The 24063-nt window shown below is 40.1% G+C and overlaps 2 protein-coding genes and 1 long non-coding RNA gene across 3 annotated transcripts in view; all 3 read right to left on the reverse strand.

Moving 5' to 3' along the window:
• The window catches only part of LOC138978435 (sodium-dependent nutrient amino acid transporter 1-like), a 51022-nt gene extending 46883 nt beyond the window's left edge, over positions 1-4139 (reverse strand). Inside the window, exon 1 of the mRNA XM_070351175.1 lies at positions 4040-4139. Coding sequence (XP_070207276.1) covers positions 4040-4107 — 68 coding nt within the window. The 5' untranslated portion in view covers positions 4108-4139. The remainder of the gene's footprint in view (positions 1-4039) is intronic.
• On the reverse strand, positions 2277-3778 carry LOC138978432 (uncharacterized). The gene is made up of 2 exons (XR_011459681.1): positions 3512-3778; positions 2277-2847 (listed from the first exon to the last, which is right to left on the reverse strand). It is a non-coding gene; the product is annotated as an uncharacterized lncRNA (long non-coding RNA).
• A 2221-nt stretch (positions 4140-6360) lies between the features above and the next one.
• Positions 6361-24063, reverse strand: part of LOC138977812 (sodium-dependent serotonin transporter-like) — a 46719-nt gene continuing 29016 nt past the window's right edge. Inside the window, exons 5-7 of the mRNA XM_070350419.1 lie at positions 22621-22748; positions 8948-9092; positions 6361-6576 (exon numbers count right to left, since the gene is read on the reverse strand). Coding sequence (XP_070206520.1) covers positions 6361-6576; positions 8948-9092; positions 22621-22748 — 489 coding nt within the window. The remainder of the gene's footprint in view (positions 6577-8947; positions 9093-22620; positions 22749-24063) is intronic.

The raw sequence follows: 24063 nt of genomic DNA on the forward strand, positions 1-24063 counted from the left end.
GAATAATTTATTCGTTATTTATTCGTCAGGGGAGTAACATTTTCGACCGAAATGTTGACTCGGAACACACCTGTCGCTGGAAGCTATTTTCACGTGTAATGGGGGAGTAGTTTTTTTTCGTAAAGGGAGTAACATTTTCGTACGAAATTTTTACTCCGGAGTAAAATTCTCGTGGGAGTAATTTTCTCGTGTTACACCGGACCATTGCTGCACTTTGGCGAAGCTAACACTCGACCAAGAGTACCACCTGCATACATGTACAAGAGTAAGTCAGATTATTGTTATTTAATGGCAGTTGAGGGCCTTATATAAACCCCAGGAGCTAATGTGGGAAAATGTTCGTGAATTACTCAACAGTAGGACGGAGAGACGACTTTAAAGTTTAATCACGTATAGCGTGGGTTAGCTGCTAATGAGCGCTTCTGCTGGAAACACGCTTCTCCGGGTTTACCGCTAGGTGGCGCACGAGAATCAGGCCTGTGCTCCAGCGGCGCGCCCGCAATTTCGCTTCGCTGCGGAAGGGTAATACAGTCGTGTCACTGACCGGGACACAGCGGCAGAGATAATATTTTGCGGAAGAATGCCGAACAAGTGTTGTGTAGTGAACTGCAACAAAGCAAAGGGATTTAAGTTTTCCAAAGATGTTGAGAGGAGAAAGCGATGGATGGTTAGCAGGCCACAGTCATATTGTCTGTGTGCTTTGCGCTTTGCAACTTCAGGAACAACGTCAGTCGTGTCTAAACATGCATAATGTTTGTTCTTGTTCTTTTAGTCAAATCCAAAGCAATTTAGTTTTATGCAGGCATGCTCACACTGAGGTAGACGTGTCCTAACTTGATATGAATGCGTACTTTTCTTTCTACAAGTACTGCATAATACTACAGTCATTTGTGTTTTCTTGAGAAAATCATAAACTTTTTTTTCACATCTGTTTCTAAAGGCATCTGGGATAGTGGTATTCACCTGAACATCATAGGGCACAAATAAGCCCTGTTGCACTTTTTTGTTCACTGGTTATATGAATGCAGCTGTGGATCAATGTATTAGTGATACTAATGGGTAAATTCCAAAATTCATTATCCGATTTGAGTAAAGACCAGTGATGGCGCTAGTATTTTTTCAAACAGGTACGCAAACTTTAATGATGCAAACAGTCCAGAAAAAAACGGTAGGCAGGTCGTTGGAACCAGTAAGAGTCCAACTCTTTTAACCAGCGAAAAAAAAACCGGTAGTTCTAAAAATCAACCTCGTCGGTCATACCGGCAGCCAATTTTGTTCCGGTATTTTCTCGTTTCAACCGGTAAAATACCGGTAATTAGCGGTTAACGCCAATACTGAAAGACATGAGCAGAGGTTATTTAGTATATGTGTGAGTGTGCTATAATATATGTGTGACTGTTCACAGTTCAGTGTACACTGAACTGTGAACAGTCACACATATATTATAGCGTGTGCTCATCTATGCAGGTGTGAGCCATTGTGACTGACCAAATATCTGCTGCTAGCTGGAACTGTTTAGTTTGTGGTCACCACCACAGAGCCATAGTACCTGGAATGTCTGTGTTTAGTCAGTATGTGATATGGCAGGCTTGAATCTGTTTGCCAAGATATATTTCATATACTGAGTGTTGTATAATGGTGCACATCACTGTTGTTCACTTTTTGTGCTTGTCTGTGTGTTTTGTTTAACTGTTGGTTATTACTGTACTAGTGATTAATCAACTGAAACTTTACACTTACATTTGTCTGTGTGTACAGTTTATTTTATGCATTGATTTTGTGAGCAGTGAATACTGAGTCTTGTGCGTGTGCTTATTTAGTTTTTTATATGCATCAGTGAGTGAGAGTTAAGCCTACTCTATGAATCAGTACATCTTCAGTGCTCATTCTTGCAAGATTACAAGGAGATATTAGCTATACAGTAGTTCATTCAATGCTCAATTTAAGATCAAAGTGATTCTTCACAGATTAATATATTCTGCCAAATAGCACTACACAGTCTTAGCAATCTGATTCTGAATTCATAAACTCAAATTTTTTTTAAACAATTGCAAAATGATTGACAGTGTGTTATGCATCCTCCTGATATTTCGTATACAGCTAATGGATAAAGTTGAATTGACCGATCAAGTTCAGATAATAATTTTATCTTTTGCTGCAAACTGCAAAAAATATTATATTATCAGAAGTCTGCCCAAACACAAAATGCCATCCATGCATTGCACAATTCTTCGTTCATTTATCACTCTCATCACACACAGACATTCACCAATTCGTTCAGGCATATATATGACACTTTATTCATCACACAGTGACACAAGTAAACCATGAACAACTGAAACTAACCTGACCTGCAACAACTCTTAAATTTAAAGAATAGGGGTTAAAAATCAAGAGTCTGCGAAACCCGGCAAATGCAGTTGGCAGCCCAGAGATCCCTAAGTACCTCTCCCAAAGATGGTACTTTTCGGCTATATTTACAGTTTCAAGCTGTTTGGACAACTTCTTTGAATGTGTGATTGTATAGTGGTTTTTTTGGGAAACTGAAAGGTAGCCTCGTCAGGGGACAACTATTTAAATCCATATCCTTATCATTTTGTTTCTCGATTGAGAATAATCATTTATAGATGACTATTACTCATTTCCCTTGTTGGGGTGTACTTGTATGTACTGGTGGTTGATTATCCAAATATCCTCTCAGTGATTGAGGCTTATGTGAGGCTCAGTGATTGTAAATTTCTCTGTTCCTTTAACGGGTTTATCCGGTATTTTTATGTGTACTAATGGTACAGGTAGATGTGGGGAGTGATGTAGTTGTTTGTTCAGCCCATCCCATAGAACTCCAACCTGAAATCACACAATGGGTATGAAATTAATGTGTGCATATTTAAATGTTCATATGTAAACTCTACAAGCAGTAGAGCTAATAAATATAAACTAAATATAGCTGAATATTCAAAATATTGTCTTCTGTTATTTATGTTCTGGGACAGTCCAACCCCCCTCACCCCACCCCCCCTCACCCCCCAATAAAAAAAACCAATTTCTCAATGCATCACTGGGCCATGACAATGACTCAATGACTATAACTAAGTAATTACATGTAAGTTGCTAAGTCTGATTTTCACAATTTTAATTCTAATTATGATTTTTTTGTGTAGCAACGTGTCTGTATCTGCATTACATTTTAATTTAAACTAAGTCTTATCACACAGTGGAGGGAACATGACAGCTGATCGGTGGGAAGTGGAGTGGGAGAATATTTCACGAACGTCTCAAAACATGCCTACTCAGTCAGCACAAGAGTCAAGAGTGCCACTATCATAGTAATCTGGGCTAAATTTTAAACAAGAACCTTTAATTTTTTCCGCAGTAATTTTCTCCAAACTAAGCCCAAAATAAAGGCTACAAAACCGTGCCGACGTCAGTCTCAGTCAGTTTCGGCGATCACAAACTGACACACACTTGACAGAAATCACTGAACTTCAGTCTGAAGCAACTTTGAACTCACCTTTCAACCAAATCTGCTTTCCGACCCGAAGTTCGTGCATCCCGCTGTCGCAGTTCAGCTTTCAACTCGGACAAAGTCCAGGTACCATACGGCCTCGACATGTTTTGATGCGAAAAAAGTAAGAAGTGTCGAACTGAGCGTGGAGTGAACGAGTCCAAAGCGAAAGCGTAGATAGCGGACAGGCGGAAGTAAAAGCGAGTCCTGGTATTCGCGCGCCCCCAGCGGCGAAGTACCGAAGAGTTATCCTTCTTTGCCTAGCAGAAGCGCTCATTTTCATTAAGATGCGTTTGGTAGTTTCTGAGAAATGCTTGTCACACACACACACACACACACACACACACACACACACACACACACACATACATCGGGAGAAAAACCTCACCCTCCGTCCTCATTAAATCATTCAGTCTATATTTGACTGAATGTAAAAAGCCAAGATCAGAACAGCGCTATCCTCTCTGCAAACGAGAGGAGAGCAGAGAAGAAGACGAAGAGAACGGAATGGTAAAGGGCAGGGTAAAAGCTTACAGGTGGACTTTTTCGTCGAAACGTTTATAGCTCCCGAACATATAGTTAGAGCCCAGGCCGGCGGTCATTCCAATCACTGCTTGGCCCAATACGTCCACCCAGAACTGAAAGCATTGCAATAAGACAAAATAACGAAAGTGGTAGGGCTAAGGGTCGTTTAATTATAGTGAGAAAAAAAACCATTCACAAGGACGTCTATCTTATGGCCATTGTAGCCAACGACCTACAAATAATATTGAGACAGTGAAAGGAATTTAGGTCAGTCGACGTTGACTTCTCAACATCACGAAGGGAAGACAATTTTGGGCCAACCAAAACAAAAATGGTGGTTGGGGTAACCCGACCGACCCTATTAATTCCTGCCGACCCTGAAACGTTTTTTTCATTTCCCAAAACAAAAATTAACCTTTGGCACATATTGCGAAGCAACCCGAGACTAAAGGACTCGAATAATGATTAATCTTAAAAAAAAAAAAAGAAGAAGAAAAAAAAGAACAGATCTAGAAACATTTGGTCACGTTACCCAAAACCAAAATTGTTTGTGTGTGTGCCTTAGGTGTATGTTAAATATTTCGTTTCGACTATCATTACACATTTGCACTCCACAAGCGTTCTCTCTAGACGGCCTGGGGACCCCCGATTTTAATTTGTAGATTGTCCAAGGCCAGGAACCCCTCGGTGGAACTTAAGAGGGTCCCAAAACCAGGAGTACATTTGGAAGTTTTGCGAGATCTATAATTAATGAAATACATCAGTTGTGATATCGGTTAGCTTTACACCGTAAATTCGCGAAGGTAAGGATCTGGCAATTTTGTTTTACCGTCTTCGTTAGGCCCCCCCAAAAAAAGTTGTATGTTTCTGGTCACCCGACCCTACCTAGTTTTTTTCCCGCCGACCCTAGACTTTTTTTGTTATTGCATTTGTAAAAAAAAAAAGCAAAAAAAAAGCGTCAAAACGAAAGTAACAGACGGCAGACGACACAAGGGGGATAACCCCGCATCCCTTTTGTCTCATTTGTTTTGTAAATGTGTTGTCTTTCTCTTTGTATAGTAAGTCCAGTCTCTTTGTGTCACTGTATAGTTATTTTCTACACTGACCACACAAAAAAATAAAAAATAAAAATAAAAATAACAAGACTCACATGCTTGACCTTGACCTTAACTAAACCTAGCAATGACATCATACACTAAGAACTGCTTTACACATTTTTCCTACCAAGGTCATCCAAGGTCATGCAACACAAAGCTGTTAATTCAAGACATAGGAAGTACAATGGTGCTTATTGGCTCTTTCTACCATGAGATATGGTCACTTTTAGTGGTTCACTACCTTATTTTGGTCACATTTCATAAGGGTCAAAGTGACCTTGACCTTGATCATATGTGACCAAATGTGTCTCATGATGAAAGCATAACATGTGCCCCACATAATTTTTAAGTTTGAAACAGTTATCTTCCATAGTTCAGGGTCAAGGTCACTTCAAAATATGTATACAATCCAACTTTGAAGAGCTCCTGTAACCTTGACCTTGAAGCAAGGTAAACCAAACTGGTATCAAAAGATGGGGCTTACTTTGCCCTATATATCATATATAGGTGAGGTATTGAATCTCAAAAACTTCAGAGAAAATGTGAAAAATGTGAAAAATAGCTGTTTTTTAGACAACATTTATGGCCCCTGCGACCTTGACCTTGGAGCAAGGTCAAGATGCTATGTATGTTTTTTGGGGCCTTGTCATCATACACCATCTTGCCAAATTTGGTACTGATAGACTGAATAGTGTCCAAGAAATATCCAACGTTAAAGTTTTCCGGACGGACGTCCGGACGACTCGGGTGAGTACATAGACTCACTTTTGCTTCGCATGTGAGTCAAAAATCCCTACCTACCCTATTTTTTGTAGCCATGTTACCAGAAACATACAACTTTTTTTTTTTGGGGGGGGGGGGGGGGGGGGGGGGGGGCAATCCAGCAAAGTGTGCGTTCTTGTCCATTCTGTATGGACACCAGCAGATCATACAAGTTTGAAAAACAGTGCTGACGGTACGCAGGATATTCACGAGGACCTTAAAAAAGGGTTCCAATTTTCTAATATTTGTGCAGACCAAAAATTAGGGTTAAATTATCAAGCGGATTTTCTGAAATTTGTGCAGACCTAAAATTAGGGTTCCGTAAGTCACGCCGATTTTCTGAGATTTGTGCAGACCTAACATTAGGGTTCTATTATCAAGCCGATTTTCTGAGATTTGTGCAGACCTTTACATTGGGGTTCCAATTTCACCCAGACTTCTTGGGATTTCTGGGGACCTGAAAATGGGGGTTTAAATGTCACGCTGATTTTTGTTGTTGTTGATGTGTAGAGACCTGAAAATTGGGGTTCCACTGCAGTGATAACTTGCCTCGATACGCAACAGGTGAAACAACTCGTCACTGTGGAACATGAAGCGTATGCCTTCACTCGATCCCTCCAACATGGCGCCTCTGATGATGATAATCAGGAAGCCCAGGAAGGGGCTCAGCACTGTCAGGTACACCACCTGTCAACACAGACACGCACATACACACACACGCACGCACGAACACACACACACACACACACACACGCGCGCACACGCACACGCAGACACACACACATACACACGTACGCACGCACGTACGCGCAGACACACACGCATACACCCACACCCACACCCACACCCACACACACACCACAAAATAAACAAGAAAAGCTATTGTTTATACAACTCACCTTTGCCATGAATAATAAATGAATAAGCCGCTCTAGCTTAAAGGCATATGTACGCGCTCCCGTGTTTACAAAGTGTAGTTTGCCCATAATCGATGTCAAACGCACCATAAGACCATATAATGACGATATGTCACCATTACAGCTTGTTCTAGCCTCTGAAAAAGTGAGGATGTCAACAAAGCCGCGGTGTTAGCTCCCTTGCATCAACGTTACATGTGTTGCCAAATCTATAAATAGGACGATCCAGATCAAAATGAAAATTAACATATCTCAACATTGAAGGGGTCCTAGACCACAATATTTTGCAGGGAACTTAATTTAGCATGTCTCCAGCTGTTGGTAAAGCAATTAGCGTGTATAGTCATCGAGTACATATGCCTTTAAGACTCTGTTTTCTTAAATGCACTGTCCATAACCTCTGTAAATTTACCCCCATGCTAAGACTCCCTCCTTTTTTTTAGACCTGACTTTCTCAGAAAATCGTACACGAAATGAGGCAGAGCGTTGTTTAGAGATCAAGTAACCAAAAGGGAAGTAAGCGCTCTGAGAGAATAACAAGCGACTTTCATCCTCAAAATAAAATTAAAATCCTCAAAATGGAAGATGAAAGTCTCTTGACAAGTTGTTCATTTCAATGCTTGTTATTCTCTCAGGTGCCAGGAGAAAGGTTCCGTATAACTCTCGCTTACTCCATTACACATGTCGTATGCATGTGGTTCACTCAGTAAGTGACTCAGTTCATAGACATAATGAAAGGGACATAATCCAACCTTACCTCTGAAGTTTTTGGGAACACGGGTTAGATACCTTGCATTATGTATTACCTGAGTTTCATTTGTGACAATATGAACGATCACCTTGGATCTGGGAACACGGTGATGTTCCCATAACCTGGCAATGTCCCCATATATATATATATAGAGCGCTTACTTCCCTTTGGTTACTTGATCTCTAAACAACGCTCTGCCTCATTTCGTGTACGATTTTCTGAGAAAGTCAGGTCTAAAAAAAGGAGGGAGTCTTGCATGGGGGTAATTTTACAGAGGTTATGGACAGAGCATCTTCTTCTTCTTCTGCGTTCGTGGGCTGAAACTCCCACGTACACTCGTGTTTTTTGCACGAGTGGAGTTTTACGTGTATGACCGTTTTTTACCCCGCCATTTAGGCAGCCATACGCCGTTTTCGGAGGAGGCATGCTGGGTATTTTCGTGTTTCGTTTTATCCTCCGAACTCTGACATGGATTACAGGATCTTTTTCGTGCGCACTTGGTCTTGTGCTTGCGTGTACACACGGGGGGTGTTCGGACACCGAGGAGAGTCTGCACACAAAGTTGACTCTGAGAAATAAATCTCTCGCCGAACGTGGGGACGAACTCACGTTGACAGCGGCCAACTGGATACAAATCCAGCGCGCTACCGACTGAGCTATATCCCCGCCCCGAACAGAGCATCTGAGAAAACAGGGTTTTAAGGGCAGGAGCTACCTTCAAATACACCGGTTTTTTTTTATCCATGTCATTTGACCATAGCATTCACGAAACAGAACTGTTTGTGTTAACATTAGGTGTGCTTTTGCTTCAACGTATGTGAAGTAACAGTATACGATCAAAAACAACATTGCTCTTAGATTGACTTTAACAAAAAAATATTAAATGAAAAATAAGCAAAGCGTTCAATGTTAGTTCACGGATGACAAGATAAATTTCAACACTATTCATCAGAATAATTTGAACTTTTGCAGAATTGTTTTGGACATGCTGATAGATGTTTTGTTTGAAGCGATTTTTTTTTGAAAAACAGTTTAAGAGATACAAATGTTGCTTTGTGGGTAATTCTTTTTATAAAAACTGGAAAATGTGTATCTCTTTAACCGTTTTTCCTAGAGAAAATCGTTTCCAACAAAACATCGTATCAAAATGTCTAAAACAATGATTTTCATCGCTTTGCTTATTTTTATGTAATAATTTTTACTAAGTCAATCTAAAAGCACATTTTGTTTTCGATCATATATACTATTACTCTACATACATTGAAGCAAAAGCACACCGAATATTAACACAAACGGTTCTGTTTCATGAATGCTGTAGTCAAATGACTTGAAGACTTTGAAGGTAGCTCCTGCCTTTAAAAGGGGGATTCCACCGTATCCCACGTCGTACCTTGCTGGTGTATCGGAGTCCCTTGCACGTGCATAGCGTGACGAAGAACCAGCTGCCCACCAGGATGCACGACAGCTCCCAGGAGGGTAACCCGTAGGTCTGCGTCTGGTGGTCGGTGGGAATGTGATGACCCGTGACCATTTCACTGTGGATGGACAGAAATACCCATGATGTAATCTATATTCATGATGTAATCGATACTCATATATACCTACATTTTTGGAATAATTAAAACAATAAACAGAAGAAAACGCCCGTGCGCTAGAGCACATTCTTGCACAGACGAACGAAAACATCCACGCATGCACGCACGTACACAAACGCACATGCACACACACGAACACACGAATGCATGGACACACACACACACACACACCCACACACACACACACACACACACATACCAACTCACACACACACACACACATACCAACTCACACACACACACACACACACACACACACACACACACACACACACACACACACACACACACACAATGATCTAGAGGGAGACAAGAAAATCACGTTCTTATTGGTAAAGCAGATTTTGGATAAAATCCGATAGATTTTACAACAAAAAATCGATTCACTCGAAAACGCACCGAGTTGTTTACGTCCCTGAACGAGAGAAGTTCGATTTTACGACGAAACTAATTTCTAAGCCAACATATTATTTGTCACCACGAATTAGATACATGAGTGGAATATATGGTCCAAAGTTCGATTAGCAGTGCTTTGAAATGGAAGGGGACAGTCAGTATTGATTTTTGTGTAAGGCCTTAAATAAAAAGGTGTGGTTACGGTAACCCGACCTACCCTATTTTTAGGGGCCGACCCTATAACTTTTTATTACATTTGTCCAAAAAAACCAAAAAAAACCCCAAGAAAACGAGTGCAGAAAACACAATGAAAGCGAAAGCGCTCGAGTCATCATGTAGACGACAGACGATGCAAGGGTAATAACTCCTTCTTCTAAAAAGGCCCAACAGACGCTTGCCATGACAAAAATGGCGGCATCTTCTTCGGTTGCGAGTGCTACACGCTTGGTTGCTCTGCTATTTAGAAAAAAAAGTTAAAAAAAAAAAAGTGATTGCCTACCTTCCTACCCTATTTGTTTTTGGCTATGTTACCTTAATCACACCTTTTTTTTTGGCCTAAAAAGAACAAGACCTGACATCCTACATATTCAGGCATAGCGGACTCGACATTCACACCGACTGCTAGCTTAGTCTTCTTCGCTGCTCGATCTGCTGCAAGTTGTACCTATAGTGCATCGCCCAGCTATAGTGGAGGGTCAACCCGACGGGGTTGGGTTAGAGATGATGTTTTTCAGAAAGCTTATTCAATTTACAGCCGATGTTCGGAAGACGAAAAATGGCTCCGGTGTACCGGGTTTTGAGTGAGGAGCGTCTTAGTAACCTAACCCATATTCTGCCCAAAACGCAGTTTTGGCGCAGGAGGTATGTTACCAATAAACGTCGTATACTTCGTTTCGGGAAACAAACATTTGTAAATTATACATTAAACAAAAGCTAAGGCTTTGTTCTATCAGGCAATATACAAACAACATTCTTCCTATTGATACATTTAGACATTAACCTGCGAGTACAACATCGTGTTGAAAAAAATCAAAATATGTCATTCTTCCAAACGATAAGTGAAGATAATTCAGTCCCAGGTTAATATTGCAATCATATAAAATATACACACACAATTCGATATGCGATTTTTCTTATAGATGGACTGACTTGGCATCCATATTGGTCAGTTCCATTTGGCAGACACCAGCCATATGAAACAAAATTGAATCAATGTGCATCAGCTGCAAAAAAGAGAAAAAGATCGACTGGGGAAAAAAGCTAACATAAACACAGCTCTGAAGAAGACAGTTTTGTCCTGCCAGATGTCATTTGATGCAGCATACGAAAGCTGAAACGGTTATAATGAAATACAAGTTTGTTTAAACGGATATTGTCGTTTTCTAATTTTTCACTTCCGGTTTTGCCTCATAATGTCGAATTCTTTGTCTAAAATAAGTATTTTGCATTTCATAAAACTCGTATTTAATATATGTTGACATTTTTTTAAACAAAAGTAATCTTTTATGAAGCTTTATGCATCTGTTTATTAAAGGTAACCGTTTTAGACTTTTGACATGCAGTTTCGTTATGTACAAAATGTCTTTTTGCACTCTACCCGTCTGGAAAACATGACCGAAAAAGACTTATAATTATATATTATTAGAAAGAGACTCATTCACTGCTATGACGACCATTGTATGTATAATTCTATGCTCACAAAGAAATTAGAGTAAATGATAAGTGATTGTAGCATTAGTTATATAATACCTGTTGTTCATTGCGCCAGCTTCAAATCTCAGAAAACGTTCATACATGTCTCAATGTCTTCATTTACTATGACAAAACAAGCTAAACTCCCCACAGCATGCACCCAAAGGGTATGCAAGCAAATTACATTACACTAAAGTAAGCTAGGATCTTTCTTTCTTCTTAATTTGCCTATTGGAAAGGGTAGAGATGGACTTCTTATAAAATGCAGCCCTCAGTCTGGGGGTGCCGGTTGCTAAAAACATTATTTCTTTTTAATTAATCCTAGATATATCCCGGTTTCTTCAAAAAGTGCAAGTCTTCTGTTCGTAGTAGGCACTGCCATTGTTAAGTTAGTTACATTGTACGTTGAAGTGTATGCATTTGAAATTGTGGAAAACGCTGGATAAAAGTTATGTTCGATTAAATCGAAACCTACCCTTAACTGTAAATTACGTGCTATGATTAAGGGGTATAGTTAGAGATTAAGGCATAATGACTCTCCTTTACCACTTACCTCATCAAAAAATATACATATGAGCAGGTAAGCCATTCGAGATAAAAACCAGGAACTCTCAGAACGGTGTCATATTCGCATGTTATTCAACTTCCGGTTATCTACTAGCTGATGCGCAATTTTCAGCTGTTTACACGTTATCTCAGGAAAAGCGTTTTCCAACAAACGTGCATATGATTATGACAAAAAATACATTTTTGGGGGGTGAATATTATGTAATGCATCGTCAATTCATATAGGTTTGAATTTGCCGAAAATGTTATTGTCAGGGTTTCATGCATCTGACATGTACTTTTGTTGAATAGTGTTCGTAGAATGTGTATTTAGATTAAACCTAAATGACATCATTGTACGCTCAAAAGTAAATGTTTTACTGATCACAAAAAGTTTGAGAATGTTTTAACAGCAATAAGCAACCGTATATATATGATTGCAAGCAGTGATTGAGTTCTACTTCCGCGTTTCTTGAGTCTTGTTATCCTATTTCGATTTTTTTTCTAAGACTAGCGCTTTGTAAAAGCGTGTTTTCAAAGAAATCCAAAATAATGTAATCACTATACTGACGTGTTTGTTTGTTTATTCGGCACAAAAAGATATTCATTTCGTATGGCAGAAAATCCTAGTGTACGCGATACGCACGTTACTGTGACCCTACCCTGCAAAAACACACGTCAACACAGACTGAGGGTTGGTAGCTTTAAGTGCTTGTATACACCAATGGTTTTCACCAAGTGCGATTTTTTATGATTAATAAAGAAATAACATATTTTTTACATCATTGCAACATCCAATTTGGCTTTGAGGAAATGTTATTTCCGTCCTTCGCTTTTTTAAGCAGTCAAAAGAAACATACGATTCAGCAGAATGGATGTCCGTTCCAATGGATATCCGTAGACTTAGTAATTTTACAATGATGTTTTGTTGAACATTTTGTAACAAGAGCGGATATGCAATAGGTAAATCACACTTTTTACATGAAGAAACGGAGACGGATAGCTGAAACAATATATGTACATGCGTAAGATGTGGTTGTGTGAGTGTGAGTGTGTATGTGTGTGTGTGTGTGGGTCCCTCTCTCTCTTTTTACATTTAGTCAAGTTTTGACTAAATGTTTTAACATAGAGGGGGAATCGAGACGAGGGTCGTGGTGTATGTGTGTGTGTGTGTGTGTGTGTGTGTGTGTGTGTGTGTGTGTGTGTGTGTGTGTGTGTGTGTGTGTGTGTGTGTGTGTGTAGAGCGATTCAGAGTAAACTACTGGACCGATCTTTATGAAATTTGACATGAGAGTTCCTGGGTATGATATCCCCGGACTTTTTTTCTCATTTTTTCGATAAATGTCTTTTATGACGTCATATCCGGCTTTTTGGGGCGGGGATATAGCTCAGTTGGTAGCGCGCTGGATTTGTATTCAGTTGGCCGCTGTCAGCGTGAGTTCGATCCCAGGTTCGGCGGAAATTTATTTCACAGAGTCAACTTTGTGTGCAGACTCTCTTCGGTGTCCGAACCTCCCCCCGTGTACACTACATTGGGTGTGCACGTTAAAGATCCCACGATTGACAAAAGGGTCTTTCCTGGCAAAATTGCTTTGGCACAGTTAATAATTGTCTACCTATACCCGTGTGACTTGGAATAATAGGCCGTGAAAGGTAAATATGCGCCGAAATGGCTGCAATCTACTGGCCGTATAAAATTTCATCTCACACGGCATCACTGCAGAGCGCCTAGAACTGTACCCACGGAATATGCGCGATATAAGACTCATTGATTGATTGATTGATTGATTGATTTTTGTAAAAGTTGAGGCGGCACTGTCACCCCCTCATTTTTCAATCAAATTGATTGACATTTTGGCCAAGCAATCTTCGACAAAGGCCGGACATCGCTATTTCATTTCAGCTTGGTGGCTTAAAATTAATTAATGACTTTGGTCATTAAAAATCAGAAAATTGTTATTAAATTTTTTTTTTATAAAACGATCCAAATTTACGTTCATCTTATTCTTCATTATTTTCTGATTTCAAAAACATATAAATATGTTATATTCGGATTAAAAACAAGCTCTCAAAATTAAAAATATAAAAATTATGATCAAAATCAAATTTCCGAAATCCATTTATTAACAATTTCATCTTATTCCTTGTCGGTTCCTAATTCCAATGATATGATATGTTTGGATTAAAAACACGCCCAGAAAGTTAAAACGAAGAGAGGTACAGAAAAGCGTGCTATGCAGCACAGCGAAACCACTTCCGCGCTAAACAGTCTCGTCAGTTTCACTGCGTTTTGCACGAGCGGCGGACTACGGTCATTGTGAAAAAATGCAATGCGTTCATTTTCATTCTGTGAGTTCCACAGCTTGACTAAATGTAGTAATTTCGCCTTACGCGACTTGTTCTTTCTTATTGTTGTTGGAGACAAACCAGACTTACCTTTGAATGTTTCAGATCTAACACAGTTTGGATTCAGCTTTAAGGCTCAATGCTTTTAGTGAAAACTGGGCGCACCTTGTAAGATCGGGGCAGACTTTTATTATTATTATTATTATGGTGAGCTTATATAGCGCGAACCACAATTAGCTGTGCTCTCCGCGCTTTACATACTAATTTCTGCCGTGTGAAATGGAAGTTTTTACAGACAGACAGACAAACAAGCATTTTTTACACACAATATATAACGCATTCACATCGACCCCAAGTAAAAGCTTGGTCAGATCTAAGACGATAAGCCGAACTGTTTTGATGAGATCATTAGTGTGCCTGTAAGACGGTAAAATTAATGGTATTGAAAACACTTTATTTCAGAGCTATTGTTTTTTCGGAGATGAGTGATATATAGCTAAAAGAAGTAGACTTTTGGCGTCTTTGGTGTTGGTTTCTTCTCTGTTGTTCTAAGAACGTGTGTCTGATGACACGCCCCTTCAGCTCCGACCCTTCCTAATTATGTATACTCGTGTAAATATGCCACAGACAAACCATCAAAACTGTCATCACTCACAGTATTATTTTTTAGACTCGCTATCTACTGATTTCCAAATAACTTCTTGTGCACACACTGACTGCATGGCGATTATGAAATAACTTGATTCACACCTTTGGGTGTATATTATACATTTTAAACCTTCACGTCAACTTACTTACGAAGAAACAAACCTGGGGAAAAATCAAAATAAACTGGCTGTGGTGTGATAGTAGCGTTGAAACACGTCATCACTTGAATCATTACAGAAACATTTTTGTCATTTTATTTCACTTAATTAACAATTAAGGTACCTCTGATCATTTGCATTCGGCAGGTGTGCTTCCAATAAGCACATTGCTGAACAGGAGAAAGGAGTAAAAGAATGAAGGAAAATTGTATTCGCCCCAAAGATTTTTCCCCTAATAACTCACAATCCAAACAGTTTTTTGGGGATAAAATGTCGACAACCATTAGTGAAATATTGATTTCCCGAGATGAACTTTTAGCAGATCTTCCAAAGCACCAGTGCAGTCAAGATTAAGAAGGTGTGTTTGTTTGTGACGTCACACGTACACGTGCAAATTATAGGGGAAGGGCTCCTAATATGGACTGGCTCCTAATATGGACCACCTTTCGTTCTGACAAACTAACGGTGCTAGAGCGCTCAGACCCAGTTCCATTCGCCTCATGTATGCTAAGGCTGTATTCGCTACACAAAAAATTATAGTTAAAACTCGATCTCTGTGTCCCCTAATATAGACCACCTTCAACAAATATAGAAGAAAAGAAAAGATAAATGACGGTTTCAGTCATTCACTGAGAAGCTTGCTGAAAATGACCTATAACTAGCCCTCGAGATTTAAAAAAATATACAATCTTAATCTTTACCTGAAAGTTGATAATTTCAATTATTTTCTCTCTGTTTTTGATTTTTTTTAAAGTTTCCTCTTGCGTTTCAAATAAAGTTCTCGTCGAACCCAAACCTGTAAATCTGATGCATATTTCAATTAGTCTGACTAGTACTTGCATGGTAATTTGCAAGTTGTATCATGTTATTTTGAAGTAAACTGGGCTTTTTACAGTGATTCTCGAAGGTCTCATCACTGGTCCATATCAAGCGCCCCGGTGTCACGAACTGAAACCTCTGCTGAACAATCCTTCTCATTGCGGTCAATGCGCATGCGCCAATCTTGGACTTAAAAAAGGCAGGGATTTAATGGACCAGCAAATTAGATGGACCAGCAGCAAAAAAGATGGACCAGCAGCAAAAAAGATGGGTTTCAACAGCAAATTAGCTGCGATAAATAAATACGCAACTACACCAAGGCCTACAAGGGGGATTCACCCAGACACAAGGCCTGTGATTGATTCTCTGTTCAGAGATGGTGTGAGAAAACCAAGGGCGATTCTGGTAGCACTGCGCAATAGGGACTTTGCAAACTTGCCTTCGAAAGCCCGGCTCAAAAATTACCTTGTCGGTCTGAGAATGAAAGAATGTGGAAAGCATACAATTTGCCTGGGTGAACTTGCAGCATGGGCTGATTCTCGCACAGCTGTGCCTGATGATGACGATGTAACTTTTGTTTGTGGTTTTGAGTGTTCGTATGACCAGAAAGAGGCTTTTTTCAGGGTGTGCAGGACAACCAAGCGTCTGCTGAAACTTGGTGCTGATGCTGCGAATGTCCATGCAGACGCAACGTATAAGTTGATATGGCAGGGTTTCCCTGTACTTATCTTGGGGTACAGTGATGTTAACCGCAGGTTTCACCCTCTAGGTCTTGCGGTTCAATTCATCTATTCTGCTGTTGAATTCATCCAATTTGCTGCTTCACATTCGCTGCTCACTTCTTCCTATTTGCTGCCGAAACCAACTATTTTGCTGGTAAAAAAAATTTATGCGCTTAAAAAATGCGACCCTTTGACCGAACGAACCATGGGTTAGGGTTAGGGTTAGGATTAGGATTAGGGTTAGGATTAGGGTTAGGATTAGGGTAAGGGTTAGGGTTAGGTTGTTCACGACCTGGTTAATCTCCCCGTGTTAGAGCATGCGCATTGACCGAAATGAGAGTGATTGTTCAGGCAGAGTTTTTAGTTCGTGACACCGGCCCCATTTGATAATCATCGCTCCACGGCTATCGCCAGTTTCTTTCTCTGACAGCATGCTAAATTATTGCGCGAATCTATCTTAACAAGAATACAGAGTTATCTCCCATATGTTTTTCGCGAGCACTGATCTAAATTTGAGATCAGTGTTCGCGAGACGAAAATGATTGCAGATTGGCCGACTTCGACAGTGATCTCCGTTCTGTTCTTCACAGTTATGATAAAGACATCTTTGTCTAAACAAGTCGAAATTTTGAGACTGCAGTCGGAAGGAGACCGCGATATTTGGTTGCATCACTCTCAACTGGTTACAGAACAAGAAGGGCAAAGCCCATACGACTCACATGCTTGACCTTGACCTTTACATGACCTTGACCTTCAGGGTCAAGGTCAAATAACTAAACCTAGCAAGGACATCATACACTAACTGCTTTACACATTTTTCCTACCAAAATACATGTGACCTTGACCAAGGTCATCCAAGGTCATGCAACACAAAGCTGTTAATTCAAGACATAGGAAGTACAATGGTGCTTATTGGCTCTTTCTACCATGAGATATGGTCACTTTTAGTGGTTCACTACCTTATTTTGGTCACATTTCATAAGGGTCAAAGTGACCTTGACCTTGATCATATGTGACCAAATGTGTCTCATGATGAAAGCATAACATGTGCCCCACATAATTTTTAAGTTTGAAACAGTTATCTTCCATAGTTCAGGGTCAAGGTCACTTCAAAATATGTATACAATCCAACTTTGAAGAGCTCCTGTGACCTTGACCTTGAAGCAAGGTAAACCAAACTGGTATCAAAAGATGGGGCTTACTTTGCCCTATATATCATATATAAGTGAGGTATTCAATCTCAAAAACTTCAGAGAAAATGTGAAAAATGTGAAAAATAGCTGTTCTTTAGACAACATTTATGGCCCCTGCGACCTTGACCTTGAAGCAAGGTCAAGATGCTATGTATGTTTTTTGGGGCCTTGTCATCATACACCATCTTGCCAAATTTGGTACTGATAGACTGAATAGTGTTCAAGAAATATCCAACGTTAAAGTTTTCCGGCCGGCCGGCCGGCCGGACGGACGGACGGACGGACGGACGGACGGACGGACGGACGACTCGGGTGAGTACATAGACTCACTTTTGCTTCGCATGTGAGTCAAAAAATCGTCTGCACCGGCGCGCACCGAAGCCAAAGTTGATTATCACGTGGCACTTTAGAGTTGTTTGCACAGTATATACATCCGCGAGAGATAGCTCGCTTGAAACTGTCTTACATATCAATTCCTTTTTAATTACATTTAGTCAAGTTTTGACTAAATGTTTTAACATAGAGGGGGAATCGAGACGAGGGTCGTGGTGTATGTGTGTGTGTGTGTGTGTGTGTGTGTGTGTGTGTGTGTGTGTGTGTGTGTGCGTGCGTGCGTGCGTGCGTGTGTGTGTGTGTGTGTGTGTGTGTGTGTGTGTGTGTGTGTGTGTGTGTGTGTCTGTGCGTGTGTGTGTGTAGAGCGATTCACTACTGGATCGATCTTTATGAAATTTGACATGAGAGTGATCCTGGGTATGATATCCCCGGACGTTTTCTTCATGTTTTTGATAAATGTCTTTCATGACGTAATATCCGGCTTTTTGTAAAAGTTGAGGCGGCACTGTCACACCCTCATTTTGTAATCAAATTGATTGAAATTTTTGCCAAGCAATCTTCGACAAAGGCCGGACTTCGGTATTGCATTTCAGCTTGGTGGCTTCAAAACTAAGGAATGAGTTTGGTCATTAAAAATCGGAAACTTGTAATTAAAATTATTTTTTTATTAAACGATCCAAAAACAACTTCATCTTATTCTTCGTCATTTTTTGATTCCAAAAACATATACATATGTTATATTTGGATTACAAACAAGCTCTGAAAATTAAAACTATGAAAATTATGATTAAAATTAATTGTCCGAAATCGATTTAAAAACAATTTCATCTTATTCCTTGTCGGTTCCTGATTCCAAAAACATATAGATATGATATGTTTGAATTAAAAACAAACTCAGTAAGCTAAAAAGAATAGACATACAGAAAAGCGTGTTATCCTGCTCAGCGCGACCACTACCGCACTATTCTGCATGGCTTGTCGATTTCACTGCCTTTGCCACGAGCGGTGGACTGACGAAACAACGAGTATGTGGTCTTGGTGAAAAAAGCAGTGCGTTCAGTTTCATTCTGTGAGTTCGACAGCTTGACTAAATGTTGTTATTTCGCCTTACACGACTTGTTTAAAAATTACACAATACCATGAAAAAATCATTATCGACGATCGCGAATCTGCTTATATCCATAACACATTACGAAAAGATCTAAATATGTAAAAAAAATCGATTTCCTCTCCAGAGAAGGAAAACCAAGGCATCCTATCAGGAATAGAATGAAACCCGAAGGGAAGTAACTCATTTTTGCTGAGTTCAGGATGCCCCGGGCCCTAATATGGACCAGTTGTGAATTTTTCTGTATTTGATTTTAAGTGAATGACTGTAAAAGCTAAATCTCTCTTATTGGTCTTCAAGATTTACGAAAGAGAGAACAACTACCAAACACAAAATGAAACTGCTTTGCAAGAAAACAAGCAGCGTGAAACAAAAAGTGGTCCATAATAGGGGCCCTTCCCATATTAGGATGCACTATAACATGTTTTACTTACTTGCAATTAAAACTATATAGTTATATTTTATCCCCGAGTACGCTAGTACTTGGGCTCAACAGACTTTAATTGTGTGTCTGTGTGTCTGTCTCGACTTAACAGCTTATAGCTGGGAAACAACTGGGCGCAGTTCGTTCAACAGTTGATACACTAACTTGATAATAGGTCCGATTGATCGTATTAAAACTTCATAATGTTACCTGGGACCTAAATGCGAAATAAACCACAAAAACGACTTGGCGGTGGGAGGAATTCACACGGAGCAACAGCCAGCCAGGCAGCCTGATAGAACAGCGGATACTGTCGTCACAAAAAGACGTCATGACAAAGTTACACGCAAAGCGAAAGAGACTTTGACGTCATTTACTTTTGTTCGGAATTTTCCGTCTGTTCCTAGCTTGTCAGTGAAGACCTGACGTGAGTAAGCTTACCCAAAACGTCTTTGTTCTCTATTCACATTGCAGCTGTGAAATAATCAGTCTTGTGTCTCGGTCGTGTAGATACAGAGTTTGCTTCTGCAATCATTGTGTTCGTGTTGATGACGGCTTCATAAGACAAATCAGCGAATCTATCGTGAGGAAGACGTTTATGTACAAATCACCGAACCCAACCCATTTTTTGTGTGCATTTTTCTGAAGAATAAACTGCATGTGGTTAATTTCATCCGTTTAATGCTTGTCGAAACGAGCCATAAGGCTTTAGAATAAAAGATTTCACGCATTGCTTGGCCATCTGATCACAGATGAGGTCGCAGTTTGTAGGTTGAATCTATGAATCGGCCAGAGATAGATCTGCATTTCTGGTCAGAAACCAACATTCACACCACAGGCATTCCAAACATTTATATTGTTAAGTTATGAAGAGGGTCGGCAGTATATTTTTCACTGTGATCAAATAAAAGAGAAAGGCCAGTCACCACGCACATCCTCGGCTCGCATGCAATGTATTTATATAGCAAAGGGAATGCCTGTAATTCACACAGAGCAATCACTTGGTCTTAAACGTGCACAAGACAAAAACTTTCATACTGGGGGAGTGAGCCAGTCTGAAGAGTACTCGGGTCCAGCGCGAGCGTTTTTTATGTCTTGCATATTTTTTATGATTTAAATGAAACACCCAAAGCTGCGACTTTGCTGATAACGATATTTTGAAGAAACAAAAAAAACCGTCATCACTACATACACAAGAACAATGTGACGTCATTTTAATTGACGTCAAAATCTGTATGATTACTTTACCTTTCCAATGATATGCCGTTAAAGAATGTTAGACAAGCGTTTCAACTTCTATGTCCGCTTAATGAACCAACCCTCTATACGGGAACAGTAAGCACAAAGAAGGAAAATACGCACACAAAACCACGTTTTTCTCAAAAGCAGTATAACGAATAGCCCCAGGACTCTAGATTTAGAATTATATTGTTGAAATCTGTGTCACAAAGATGTGAGTAGGATAGTGGTGATGTGAAGCACGTCGTGATTTTAACTTCCCTAAAGATTGAAGTGGGATATGCTAGGACACGTTTGAAGCGATATCACGGGTTTCGTGTGTTGCACGAGAAAACCGTAGTTTGACATGAGTTGTGTTTATGAGAAATGTAGCTGGTCTGGGTTTAATAACGTCACAACGTTGTAGATGCTCAACCGAGCAAGGTGTCTCGCGGGTGTCAGGTTTGTCGGGGACAAACACTCTTTCAAGAGACGGGTCTCTTAAGGAGTTTTCATGACGAGAGTTCATGAGGACGTGAGCGAGGGACGGACCTCACACGGAAGAGGCGTGACGATGAGGGAGAGAGAGACCACATCGACGCAGATGGCTGGACGGAGGAGTCTCCATCATCACCGGTCGTAGAAACGACGGTTCTTTTCGTTACTGGCGAAAGTGTTTCTCGGGGAGAAACGTGAAGGGTGCATGTTGGCATCTAAAAGGAGAGTTTCTGGGAATTCATCGTCTACGTGGATTCAGCGGCACAAGGAGGTGTAAATGACGACATGTAGTGAGCCGTGATACGAACTCGTGAGTGTCTGTCAGCACTTTACCTTGTGCAGTAATTTATTATTGAAATAGTTATTGATATTATTAATCACATGTATGGAGAGATTGTGAAGAGATTGTATGAACGGTGTGGACGAGAAGTTGATTGGTATTGATGTTGTTTTCTTTAGGTGAAGAAGTGTGTTATAATTTGTGTGAGGAAATAATAAGTCTGCATCCTCCCAAAATTCTGTGTTTGGAGTGTTTTAGAGTGAAGATTAAAGAGTCAGTGTAATAAGATAGGGCAGAACACGTAAACAGAAAAGTAACTCCTTATTCACACTACAATCCACTTCCTGACAATCTGTCAAAAAAGTGTGGTAGCAGCCCCAACTCCGTCGGGTTGACCCAAGTGGTCTTTGGGCGACGGTCTACTACCCTTGCCTCTTGCATGAAGTATTCCTGCAGAATTTATTTTTGAGAGGCAGAGTTGAGAGTAAACAGCGCTGTTTGAGACGTTGAACCGACATCGAATAACGTTCGCATACATGTGTTTGCAGATATGGTGTGCACGCATGCGCAGAACGACTTCCGGGTTGAAATTTATTGATAATGACCAATCAGCATAGTGATCAACAAGAAGAAGAAGAAGACCAATCAGCATAATACATTTTGAAAGTTCAAGGTCACTCTTCTAAATATGGAACATTTGCATGTGAAAGCACCCTTCGCCAGGCTGTGTTTTTTTGGCCTGTGAGAGGAATAACTGAATTTATTTTTATGACTGCGACATCATCAAAAAACGGGAATTCCCGCTGAGTACGCTCGCATGGAAAGAATCCGACACATTCATCGACTCTGCCTTGAAAACATCGATTTGTCATCAAGTTTTCAGATTTTTTGCATTCACTCACTCTACAAATCATCACATTATTGCAAAAAAGAGGATGACATTGACAAAATAAACATCACGCATCACTGATCATGGGTGTTCAAAGTTCATAAATATATGCCGAAAACCCAAATCACGTCATGGAACGATTTCGGATGAAAATTCCTAGCCACCTCTTCCCTTAAAGCTGATCTATTTATGACTTACTAAAAATAGTACTCAGCGGCGTGCTTGGGGTGCGCGGTGCAGTTGGTTGGAGACGATGCATGATTGACTTCATCGCATACTGTCATGTTCCTCAACACAGAAAAATCTGTGAAGCAGTTTTTCCATGCCTTGTTATAGGGGAAAAAAAGAAGAACAAGAAATCGATAAATCAGCAGACCAAAAAGAATCGGAGAGAGAGAGAGAGAGAGAGAGAGAGAGAGAGAGAGAGAGAGAGAGAGAGAGAGAGAGAGAGAGAGAGAGAGAGAGAGAGAGAGAGAGAGAGAAAGAGAGAGAGAGAAAGAAAGGGAGAGAGAGAGAGAAGGAAAAAGAGAGAGAGGGGGAAGAGAGAGAGCGAGGGATAGCGAGAGAGAGATAGAGAGAAAGAGAGAGGTGGAAAGAGAGAGAGAGAGAGAGAAAGAGAGCGAGAGAGAGAGAGAGAGAGAGAGAGAGAGCGCGAGCGAGAGAGAGTGAGAGAGAGGGAGGGATAGTGTGTGTGTGTGTGATTGTGGTGGTTTTGTTTGTGTGCGTGTGTGCGTGCGAGCGTGTGTGTGCGTACGTGCGTGCGTCAGTGCGTGCTGATGCTGTGATTGATTTTGATATGGTAAAGACCTTCATTAAAAACCGTGCCTGATTAATTACATTTAGTCAAGTTTTGACTAAATGTTTTAACATAGAGGGGGAATCGAGACGAGGGTCGTGGTGTATGTGTGTGTGTGTGTCTGTCTGTCTGTGCGTGTGTGTGTGTGTAGAGCGATTCAGACCAAACTACTGGACCGATCTTTCTGAAATTTGACATGAGAGTTCCTGGGAATAATATCCCCGGAAATGTTTTTTTCATTTTTTTGATAAATGTCTTTGATGACGTCATATCTGGCTTTTTTGTAAAAGTTGAGGCGGCACTGTCACACCCTCATTTTTTAACTAAATTGATTGAAATTTTTGTAAATCAATTTTCGACGAAGGCCGGACTTCGGTATTGCATTTCAGCTTGGCGGCTTAAAAATTAATTAATGACTTTGGTCATTAAAAATCTGAAAATTGTAATAATTTTTTTTTTTTATATGGAACGATCCAAATTTGCGTTCATCTTATTCTACATCATTTCCTGATTCCAAAAACATATAAATATGTTATATTTGGATTAAAAACAAGCTCTGAAAATTAAAAATATAAAGATTATGATCAAAATTAAATTTCCGAAATCGATTTAAAAACAATCTCATCTTATTCCTTGTCGGTTCCTAATTCCAAAAACATATAGATATGATATGTTTGGATTAAAAACACGCTCAGAAAGTTCAAACGAAGAGAGGTACAGAAAAGCGTGCTATGCAGCACAGCGAAACCACTACCGCGCTGAACAGGTTCGTGTTTGGTATGTAGACCAAGTCAGGGTTCAAGGTTAGGTCAGATCGCGTGAAGGATTGTGGTATAGATACAGTT

The sequence above is a fragment of the Littorina saxatilis genome, linkage group LG10 (assembly GCF_037325665.1).
Source record: "Littorina saxatilis isolate snail1 linkage group LG10, US_GU_Lsax_2.0, whole genome shotgun sequence".
Classification (NCBI taxonomy): domain Eukaryota; kingdom Metazoa; phylum Mollusca; class Gastropoda; order Littorinimorpha; family Littorinidae; genus Littorina; species Littorina saxatilis.